At 37.0% G+C, this 12,267-nt stretch overlaps 1 protein-coding gene across 1 annotated transcript in view; it reads left to right on the top strand.

Annotated features, from left to right (window-relative positions):
- Window positions 1–12,267, top strand: part of SLC15A5 (solute carrier family 15 member 5) — a gene marked incomplete at both ends in the record, with an annotated part of 73,907 nt that overhangs the window by 4,766 nt on the left and 56,874 nt on the right. The window contains one exon of the mRNA XM_081127804.1: window positions 11,080–11,249. Coding sequence (XP_080983930.1) covers window positions 11,080–11,249 — 170 coding nt within the window. The remainder of the gene's footprint in view (window positions 1–11,079; window positions 11,250–12,267) is intronic.

Consider the following 12,267-nt stretch of genomic DNA (forward strand, 5'->3'; position numbering starts at 1 on the left):
CCTCTGGGGATTCCTCATTGTTTGCTCTCTGGTGCCATTCTGACGGGAGCTCAGTCTTCGCCATCGGTTGGGGTAGGGAGTTCACAATGTGACCATGCTGGTGACAGTGACTCAGTCACTAACAGCAGGAACCTGAGCCCGGTTAAGAGCAACTCAACTTACCAGCACTTTCTGGAAACACTGATAAACGAATCCTCTAATAAGTACACAAGTGTAAATTGGCTTCACATCTTGAATACAATGTGGCTTTGGAATCAAGCAGGCCCAGGGGGGATGTCTCACCTCCATTTAACACAACTGCCTGACCTCGGTCAAGCCATTTATTCTTTATAAGCTTCAGTGTAATCATTTCAGAAGGGTTATAATAATACTTCTTCTTGGGTTTTATTAGAGGTAATAATGGGTATATTGCCAAGAGAGAACCTGGCACACAGTAGGTGATCAATAAGCGGTAGCTATTATTATTATTCTATTGGATTAGACTAATTTGACAGGGATTATACATTCAGAGGGCAAAGAAGAGAGAAAATGATAAGGACAGAAGTATGGTAGAGTTTTTTAAACCATCAACCAGTACCTCTGTTTGCATCCACTGTGCCCCCGTCATCTAAAAGAGTTTGTACTCCCTGAAAACCAAACCGCCTCTCTATGGGTCTCTGCCTCTTCCAATGAGTTCTTGTATAGTTTTATGTGGTTTTAAGGAACCAATTTTTATTATCAAATAAAAAAATTTTAAAAACTGAAATTTTGATCTTAAGGTAAAGCATGTCAGCATTTAATAGAGAATTTTGTTGTTTTTATCCTTAGTCATCAGTGGGTGTCAAACAGATCTGAGATACATTAAGTCTTTTATTCACATTTTTCTGTGAAATGGGTTGTCAACATTTTTCTAAAATAGTCTGTCTTTCCAAAGTTAACAATGGATAATGTTAGCAAAAGATAAAGCAATTAAATGAAAAAAACGTTAGCTAGGTAAATACAGCTATCCAAGGCAGTTAGCCTCTCTCTCCCTCTCTCCCCCCTCCCCCAATTATATTAATATTACAAAGCACTCAGGCCTATTTTGGATTAGGTCCAAATGTCAGAGAATCATGCAGTTTCACCAAAGGTGGAAGGAACACTTCACTTCTTTATAGCAAATTCTGCCTCCTCAACCTGCCCAAAGGAGAAAGAAAAATCCTTTTTTAAAAAAATTCTATTCGGAAGTTTTAATCCTTAATTAGCAACATCATTTTGATTAAATAAGACTCTGGAGGATTAAGACTGGAGAGCAATCAGTTGTTCTGAAAGATAGCTCTGGAGAATTTATTGTACCGTGGTCTCAGTCATTGAGTTGTGTTTAATCAAAGTGACATTTCTCAGTGTTGATTACAAAGGAGACATTATATGAATGAAATATTTCCCTGGGGAAATGGAGGGGACTCCCAATGGGTTTGTGCTTTAGAACTTTGCAAAGGGGGGTGGGAATGGGGTAAAAATGAATTTCTGCAGCTGTGTGGAGCCAGACCAAATTGAGGATGAATACACTTTGATTTGGTTACCTATTTTTCCTAATTTCATTAAAATCTCTAACAAGAAGAACCACTCAGCATTTTTAAAACCTCAAGTTAAAGCACCTTGAAATGTGTATAAAGCTCCTTAAAGGCCGAATCTGGTTGTTTCTGCTTCTCAAAAAAATTTTTTTAGTTTAAACACTAAACTACAGGGTAATTTTTTAAGAACAGCTGTGTGTTGCAGTTTATAGAAATGAATGATAACTATTCCTGTAAATACAGCAGGGGTTGGTGGCAAGACTGACAGAGACCCCATTGGGCAGCCAGGCAGCTGGCAAGATCCTGGCTCTGTCACTTAGGAGTTTCATGGTTTTCAGCAAGTTCCTTAACCTCTCAGAGACCCAGGTCTCTCATCCACAAAATGGGAATACCTTGGAGGGCTATTGCACAGCTTATATATAAAGTATCCTAGCACATTATAGGTATTCAAATCAAAATAGTGATTACTATTATTATTAAATGACAAATAAACCATCAGCTGAAATCATTGTCTAAATTCCAGAAAAGAGAAACCCATTTAAGAGGGGGCTATCCTTCAAATGGGCAGCCCATTCACTTGTAATCTATTTCTCTGAGTGAAAAAAGCCTCTAGAAATTACAAGCCTGATTAATATAATGAATGTCAGTAGCATCTTTAAAAAACAACACACCCCTGGAATCTATAACCCCTAGAAGGCCTCATCCAGTTCTGTTTTCAGCACAGATGTCAGATGTTCATAGTTACAAGACCTTTAATGAGATGTGTCATTGTATCTACACCACCTAAAACTTCCCAGTGATCATGTTAAATGGTGTAGACTGCAAGTTTCAGGCACTGAAAGCACCACTTCCTAGGAGAGCTGCCAAATGTAGGTGAGTAAAACCACTCCCAGCCAACATCACCATCTGGTACTGGATCTTCCTCAGCATTGTACCTCATTGAAAGAATGAAGCGAATCTCCATAAAAATCAAGTGGCATAATAATCTGCCAACATCCTTGCACCATGACCCAAATCAGAACCGGGCTCTTTCAGCATTTTCCAAAATCTGAGGTGTACAATTAAGAGTCACCACACTGGAGATCATCTAGGTAAATACACTTGTGCAGAATCTTTTTTTCCTCTCAATTGAATTTATTAGGGTGACATTGGTTAATAAAATTATATAAGTTTCAAGGGTACAATTCTATAATACGTCATCTGTATATCGTATTGTGTGTTCACCACCCTAAGCCAAGTTTCCTTCCATCACCATTTATTTCCCCATTACCCTCTCATACCTCCCCCAAGCCCCCTTTCCCTCTAGTAATCACCATCCTGTTGTCTGTCTGTGAGGGTTGTTTTTTTGTTTTGCTTTGTTTAGTTTTTCTTATTCTTTTCACTTTTTTTTACCCAGCCCCCTTACCCTCTCCCTTCTGACAGCTGTCAGTCTGTTCTCTGTGTCTATGAGTTTTTATTTTGTTTGGCAGAATCTTCTCTGGAAGCAAAAAAGAAGGTGGATAATTAAACCTGTTCATGACCATCATTTAAAATTCTACCACACCTTCAAACCTTGCTTCCATATTTCTCGACTTACTTGACCTGATAATTTACATCACATTTGGGTATCAGTCTGTTGCTAACCAGTTATCAGAGTGAATCATACATGATTTAAAAAGCCAAATATAACATTGGTAAAGGTCTTGAAAAAGTCTAGAGACTTACTCCATTCCACAAATGTTGAATATCTAATACTCAAATGGACCCTACTGGATGTCTGTCTCATATTAAAATGTTCTGATTTTAATACTTACTTACTAAAATGTAATATCTTTTGTCTTAGGGAAACACGAGAGGGAAAATTTTATTATCTCACAGCATTTTTCCAGAAGCAGTTTTAATATTCACTGAGTGTTGTTTGAGAGCCTCACCCCCAACCCCTTAAATCAGAATTTTCTGGCAACATTGTTAAGAAATGTACATTTTTAGCAAGTGCTTCAGGATTTTGAAAACAGTTCCAGAGACATAAGGAATGGGGATTCTAAATGTAGGCTAGAGATAGCTTTGAAAAGAAATAGAACTAAACATTGAGTGAACGCCCCTAATGTACAACCAGACTGCTTTGGAAATTTTGATGATTCATAGTAACTTTTCACATTTTAAAATCTACCCGATTGAGAAATCTTACATAATCCTTGAGAAAAGCAACAAAATATGAATGTGCAAACATTCTGCAATAGTAAAGTCATAATTTATAAGGTACACTTCAGCCAACAAAAATCAAAGCAGTTCATGGAATAGTCGTAATACTCATGGTTACTCAAAATATCCTCTGAGTTGCATAACGAAGAATAGCCTATAAATTGCTTTAAAAAAAAAATCACTAAACCTTCCAAAATTGCATGGGCTCTGACCAAGTTTAACAAATGCTTCTCACTTACCCTAATAACAACAGGCATCCCCTCCTTTAGCTCTGCCAAAATTGTAAGCTCTCAGGAAATTCACTGAGAAGTTCTCTCCAACATATAACTGTGGAAACCAAAGAACTTTGAGGGGGGAAAAAAAGACAAATTCCTTATATTTCTTACTGGTCCTGCTGCCTCCTGCCTTTTCTTAAGCTCTGCTTGGTAGTTTTTAAGTTTGGTAGGTACATGAGGAGGGACTTACGTTCATCAGTAAACATGAGATGGTTCAAAGGTCTTAAACTCAGAAAATGAGATACATAAATAACTGTTAAAATGGGTGTGTTGGCACCCCTACGTTCATTGCAACATTATTTACAATAGCCAGGATCTGGAAACAGCCCGGGTGCCCATCAGTAGATGAGTGGACAAAAAAGCTGTGGGACATTTACACAGAGAAATACTACTTGGCTATATATATATATATATATATATATATATATATATATATACCTTTTGCAACAGCATGGATGGACTGGAGATTATTGTACTAAGTGAAAAAAGCCAGTCAGAGAAAACAATGAAAAACAAAGACCATATGATCTTACTTATATGTGGAATCTAATGAAAAAATAAGCTGACAAACAAAATAGAAGCAGAGGCATGGATGCATGGAACAGACTGACAGCTGTCAGAGAGGAGAGGCGGGGGGGGGGGGGGTGCTAGATGAAAGAAGGTGAAGGGATTAAGCAAAAAATCCTATATGCATAGCCCAAGGACACAGACGGCAGGGCGCTGCCAGCCAGAGGGGGGGGGGCGGGTGGAGGTGGGCAAGGAGGGCAGAGTGGGGACAGAGAGAGACTTTGCTTGGGGTGATGAGCACACCATGCAGTGTGCAGATGCTGTCCTGTTGAGTTGTACACTTGAAACCTGTATGGTTTTGTGAACCAATGTCACCCCAATAAATTCAATTAAAAATTTTTAAGAAAATAATACAATAATTAATAAATACTAATTCAAGAATTTAAAAAAGGGAGAAAGAGAATGAGAGCAGTTAAAAGAGAGGCAGTGAGAGCAAGAGGAAGAGAATGAAACGTTCCCCCAAATTTCTTGATTAAAAATACCTTTTACTTTAATCTCGCTGTATATTCACCAAAATCAATGATCTTCCTGTATTAGACTGCCATTTCTTTAACAGCATTGTTGAAAAAAGTATAGATAAAAAGTAAGAACTGTATAATTTCCATTCGCTCCTTCTCTCTCCAAATTTACGGCTGCCAGAGTGTTCTTCGAAGTATGTCAACGGGCCGATGGTTACGCTAAAAGAAGCTACGATTGACAATAGACTCCTCTAAATAGCTCAACTTTATCGCTTTGAAGAGCTCTAAATGCCCTATGAATTATCTAAATATTGTTCAATACAGAATAAAATATTCACTCTGAACTCTTTAAATTGTCCACTAATGCTCTAAAGGCCTGAAAGTATGATACTTTCTCAGATTAGAAAAGACCATTTTAAACCATTTCTCCTAAAATCAGTCTAAAGCTTGGCAAAATTGTTCAGTCTAAGAAATGGCAAAATATGTGAGAGAGTTTTTAAATTATTACTAAATAAATTCAAGTAAATATTTAAAATAAATACTCTCTAGAACAATGCTGACTTTTGCGGAAACAAGGTTTTTTCCTTATTTGTGTTCAACACAATAAAATCATGAAGGCAAAAAAAAATTACCACCTATATATACTCCGAGTTACTTGCAGTTCCCGGTCTGTATTTAAAAGTAGACTAAAGAAACATATTTTTACCACTGCTTTCAATTTTCCTTAATCACTGGTATTTGTTTTGCTTTAGTGCTTTGCTCTCTGACTTTCTGTGTGAAAGGTGCTTTATATATTCAATTTGCTAGTGAGCTATGAGATGAAAGGAGTCTTAATGGTGAGTTTGAAGACTGTGGATTTTTATTTCTTTTCTTTTTTTGCAATTGATATATATATACAATTTCACCCTTAATTATCTATAGCTTGTCCTGTTCATGGATCAACAAAGACGTATATAAAACATGCCTGTACTAGGCAATTCTTTCAGAAAATTACACAATCAAATAGGTTGGGTGGCATTTGTTCAAATACATTTAGTACTTTATGTGAAATCTCTTTCTATGCATAGATATTCAGACTATAATTCTTTGGTTTCTAACTACCTTTCACAAGATTTAAGTCCTGCAATAATTATAATTTTCCTTGACCCTCTCTAGAGAATTCAGTTTACATCACCATGTGGTGTACTGAAGAGTCACACAGTGCCCTCTTGGATTTTCTCAGCAATACTTAACATTCAAAAAAAGAATTTCTTAAAGACTGAATGAAATAGAGCATTGCTTTCAGCTCCAGCTTCTCTCAGTTGCCACAGCCACAACACAAATGTGCAGCTTGCAACAGCGTGAAAGGATGACCCGAGGCTGAGCCTAGGGACTCTATCCAGTGGCCCTAGAAAATTCTCACTTTGTACCTCACCTACATTGTGATGTTTCTATTAGTGAATTACAGTAAATCAGTTTCCTTGGCATGACTATGTTTGATATGGAATTACTTTCCTAGATCAATTATTTAAAATTTGGAGTTTTTTAATGTTGTTTCTTTGATTGTTTGAATTTTTATAAGAGATGCCATGTTGCTCATCAGTTAGTTAGCTATTACCTATTTATTGTGGAACTAGAGCTGTGCTAGGTTCCATGGAGGCATGGAGATAAAGAAAGCTGTTGTCAGGTAGCTTGATGATCTATAAATGAGAAGACAAAACTGACAAAAGTGAAAATCAGGCAGTGAATATTTGCTTTAGAAGTTTAGAGAAAAGAAGTAGAATATTCAAGAGAAAAAGGAATGAAGAGTTCTAGCTGGTTTGGCTCAGTGGTTAGAGTGTCAGCCCAGAGGCAACCAATAGGCATGTCTCTCTCACATCAGTGTTTCTCTCTCTCTCTCTCTCTCTCTCTCTCTCTCTCTCTCTCTCTCTCTCTCTCACATCAATGTTCCTCCCTCCCTCCCTCCCTCCCACTCTCTTTGAAAAGCAATGGAAAAAATATCCTTGGGTGAGGATTAAAAAAATAAAAATATAAATGAATGAAGTTATGGGACTTTGAAAGTGAGACAGGTCAAGCCAAAGAATGAGCACAGGGATGGAAATGAGCACGCATGTTTATAAGATAGGAAGGAGACTAGCCTAACTGTACACATCTTTCCAAATAGACATCACATATCTAGCGACCTCTCTCCTTTCCTTCGTTACCATCTGGTCCAGTTCAAGCTTAGCGCTCCCCCAGACTATTACAACAGCTAGGACTGGTCTACTTGCCATGCGCTATCTGCAGTTCATAGGCTGACACATTAATCTTTTTTCCCATTTAAAATCAGATCGTTTCAGCCCCCTGCTTAATTCCCTTCAAATGGCTTCCCAATGCACTAGAAATAAAATCTAAACTCCTTACTCTGAACTTCAAGGACCTAAAAGATCTGGACCACAGATAACTGCTTCATATCCTTTACTAACGCTCTGTTTCTTGTCACTATGCCCTAATGTCACTGTTATTTTTGTTCCTGAAAAAGTGAACAGCAACTACATTTGCTTGGCACTATACAGCTACCGTCTGTGTTCTTCATTCAATCTTTACAAAAATTCTGTGCAGAGGGTATAATCCCTATTTTAAATATAAAGACCCAAAATTTCAGAGAACCGCAGATCACAGATCGTGTGATTATCAGAGCTGTAATTCAAACTCAAGTCTCTGACAACCATTCTAAAGAGAAAGGACAATATTTATAATTAATGGTATATAAAACATGTTAAGAGGCATGAGTGAAAGGTAATTCAAATGTTAAACCCTGGATTAATGAGGAAATGGTGGTGTCGTGAAATCTATAACTGGAAATACCTGGAAAGAAGTATAAAAAAGACACTGAGCCAGGTAGCCTTTCCTTAGAGGCTGCACCAGAACAGGTGGCTTCTACTCACAGCTCTGCAACAATACAGCTGTTAGAATTTGGAAGAGTCTGTTTCCAATGCTCGAATTTCTTCCCTGAAGAACAGGGACCTTGGATTAAGCAAAGATGTTCTAAATACAACACAAAAAGTATGCTCCATAAGAGAAAAAATGATAATTGGACTTCATTACAATTAAGAATGTGTCCTCTTCAAAGACACTCCAAAGGGAATCAAAAGACAAAATATGGGCTGGAAGGAAACATTTGTAAATCACTTATTTAATAAAGGACAGATTCAGGATATATAAAGAACTCTTCAAAACTCAGTAATAAGAAAATAACACAATTTTTTACAATGGAGAAATGATTTGAACAGAAACTTTACCAAAGAAGATATACAGATGGCCAATAAGCACATGCAAAGATGCTCAATATCACTAGTCATTAGGGAAATGCACAATAAAACCACACATCTATTATAACGACTAAAGTAAAGACTGACCATACCAAGTGTTGTCCAAGATATGGAGGTACTAGAACTCTTATACAGAGGTGGTGGTAATAGAAATATGTTACCACTACTTGAAAACCATTTGGAAAATTTTAAAAATGTTAAATATACTTCTAACTGGTATACCACTCCTGTGTTTTACCAAAGGGAAATGAAAGTCTGTCTATTCAAAGACCTGTACATGAATATTCAAAACACCATCATTTGTAATTAGCTGTAATCTGAGGAAAGTGCCCATCAACAGATACGTGGATAGATGAAATGTGGTATATTTATATAAAGGAATACTCCTTGGGAATAAAAAGGAATCTGCTAGTGACGAACACAACAACACAGAAGAATCTCAAAATAATTATGCTAAGTGCAAGGATTCAGATAAAGGGTCCCTATTGGAAAATTCCACTTACCAAAAAAAATCTATCAATTGAAAACTAATCTGTAGTGACAGACAAAAAAAGATGAGCAGTTCCTGGAGATAGGGAGGAGGTGGCAGCAGGGAGGGATTACAGAAGAACATAAGGAAATTTTTGGGAGTGATGGACATGCTCATTCTCTTGAGTGTGGTGATCATTTCATGGGTGCATATATTTTCAACATTTATCCAATTGTACACTTTAAACACTTGCAGTTTACTGTATGTCAGTTACATCAATAAAGCTGTTTTAAAACAAAGTGAAAACAAAACAATAATAAAAACAATATGGTATTGGCATAAGAATAGATTAGTGGAACAGAAGTGAGAATCAGAATAAAGAATCACATTTATGTGGTCCATTGACTTTCAACAAAGGTGCCAAAAAAATTCAACAGGAAAAGATCACCTTTTCAATAAATTGTGTTGGAATAATTACATAGCATATAGAAAAAAATTACCCATGACAACCTACTGAAAATTTTATTCAAAATGTATCATTGACCTTATATAAGATCTAAAACTGTAAAACTGCTAAATAAAGAAAGAAAAGAACATCTTGTTGACAATACCTGCCCTACTTCACTACTTCAGCTGAACACTATGGAAACTGCCCTGCTCTAGCCCCATAGTTTCAGCCGAAAAAGGAATCTGATATTTTACACACACACACACACACACACTTGAGCGGAAGCAGGCAAGGGCACTCGGATTCCCCAGCCTGGGCGTGTTAGTGAGCCTTAGAGAGGAGCTGGTCTTCCATCCCCTGCCCAGCAGAACCTGGCAGTGCTCCAATTCACCCTGGGGGCAGTGCCAGCTGGGCACAGCAGGGAGCTAAGCCTCCATCCTCCGTGGGCTAGTGGAATGAGGTACAGTAAGGAGGCTGGTCTTTAATTAATTAACAGCCTAATTCTGCATCATTTCCTCTCTCCTTCAATTAGAAGATGTACAGGAAATGCCAGAGTATGACTCCCAATGGGTCACACTCTTGACAGACCCATCCCCCTGAATGTGGGAATAACCTGTAATCTGACTTCACCCAATAAATTATGGCAAAGATGACTGGATATCCCGATGATTATGGAATGTTATATGGCAAAGGCGAAGGGATTTTGCAATATAATTAAGGCCTAATTAGTTACTTTGGAGGTAATCGAAGGGGAGATAATCCTGGTATCCTGGGGGGGCCTGATCTAATCAGGTAAGTCCTTTAAGTTCTAGTGATAATGTTAAGTGCCCTAAAACTTAGGTTTATTAGTGTTTGCAAAATAAAACATTTATCAAAACTCATAAAACTATATATTTAAGTGGGTAGATTTTGTTATATTTAATTTTACCTCCATAATTTTTTAAGTTAATATTAAGGACCCCTCCTCTGCGATGGGATTCTATGGCAGGATTTGGGCCCAATGGAAGGTTGAGAGATAGAGATGATTTCCCCACAAATTGCAAATCTGACAACTGAGTAGGTACCTATTTGGGGTGTTGTTGTTTTTTGGTTTTTACATATATCTTTATTGATTTCAGAGAGAAGGGAGAGGGAGAGAGAGATAGAAACATCAATGATGAGAGAGTCATCATTGATCGGCTGCCTTCTACATGCCCCCAACTGGGGATCAAGCCCGCAACCTGGGCATGTGTCCTGGCTGGGAATCAAACCGCAATCTCTTGGATCCTAGGCTGACACTCAACTGCTGAGCCACACCAGGCCAGGCAAGAGATAGGTACTTATTTGTAATACTACTGACAAGGAGACACTGAAAGTTTTATTCAAATGACACTCATCTCTTTGATTTAATGCATGGTCTTTATATAACCTGAGTTCTCCTAAATTTTCCCAGGAATAAATAAAAAGATTCAACTCTTTAGCCATGTAACTTTCCAGGTTCATTGGGTGTATTCCGTTGTCTATGGCTCCTTTAGCTCCACAGCAGAGTTGAATAGTTGCTGCAGAGACCATATGACCTGCAGAGCCTAAGCTTTATATGTCAGGCCCTTTACAAAAAACATTTGTCAACTTCTGCTTTAGATAAAAGAGGACACTGTTTCTACATCTCTTCTAAATAGAAAGGAAACAAAGCTAATTAAACTGATAGGACAGCTGATAAGCGTAAACTTATTTAGAAATCTAATAATATTTGTAAAATGTAGTTGAGCTAACATGCCATAATTTTTATAGCTTACATTTATGAAAAAGCATTAAAATTAGCAATTGTTATCTGAAGTGACTCACTGGCATTTTTCTTTTTGTCTGTCTGTGCACCTCAGGTTTTACTGGCTCATGAACCTAAATGCTACTGCAGTCTTTCTAGGAATATCTTACATTCAGCACTCAGGAGCGTGGGTCCTGGTTTTACTTATCCCTTTTATGTCTGCACTTATGGCTCTGATAACTCTTCATATGATGCATTGTAATGTGATTTATCAGCCAGAAAAATGTAAGTCAGTCACATTTTATATTAACTTTTTGGTTTTTATGGTTTTCTTGACATATCTCTTCCCTCCTTGATTCTCTATGACTTCTCTTTCAACTCACAGAATTTGTAGATCCTGCCAGTTATTACATGTGGGAGCAACAGAGCCTGCAAGAATATCAATAATCTCGATCTTCTTTTAGCTGTCCCTTGTTAAACAGTTTTAATAATGGAATGTTTTAAACATAAACAAAAGTAGTAAAAAATCACATATGAACCCATCTATCTATCTCTCAGCCAACTTGTCCTTACTCACTTTTCGTCATCCCTCCTGGCAATTTTGAGGCAAAACCTAAGTAAAATCGCTTAGTATAATTCCTCTCTATCTGGTTAAACCACTAACTTCACATACAAGTAAGTGCATTTGTTCCAATTTTCTTTATACTTTAAGGTATCTTTAAATTTTAATTTTGTTTCAAATTATGTAAAATTTATGTCCAAAACAAGATCTATATACTCTTATATTCTCCCCTATTCTTTTAGGGATCAGTTTACATATTTTTCAAGAATAGTCAGTCCTTTTTAATGAGACAAAATACTAAAATTTTTACTAAAAAGTCTGTATTTTCCCCCATTAATTTGAGATATCATCTTCACTGTATACTGCCATTTACATTTCTGGAGTTTCTATTCTGTTCCCTTGATGGACCTATCTATTTCTCTGTCTTGCTTAATTGTGACCTTAATTTCTAACATATTTTACTTTAGGTAGTACTTTGACTACTGTGACTGTCCCTACTATTTATCTAGACAACTACTACTAATGACAATGCAATGAGTTGTATTTTTAAAAATTAGGTGTATTCAGTGTTACTTCATTTTCCTTACATACCTGTGAGGTAGGTAGAAAGGGCACGTATATCTTTTTACAGATGAGACTTTATATACTTTACCTTTGCTCCTGTAGCACCCTGAGCATATCTTTACCATTTCATCTGCCGTGTTATATTGAAATAATCAATTTATGAATACAGTTAGAAAT

This window comes from Miniopterus schreibersii (assembly GCF_964146895.1).
Source record: "Miniopterus schreibersii genome assembly, chromosome: 2".
NCBI lineage: Eukaryota > Metazoa > Chordata > Mammalia > Chiroptera > Miniopteridae > Miniopterus > Miniopterus schreibersii.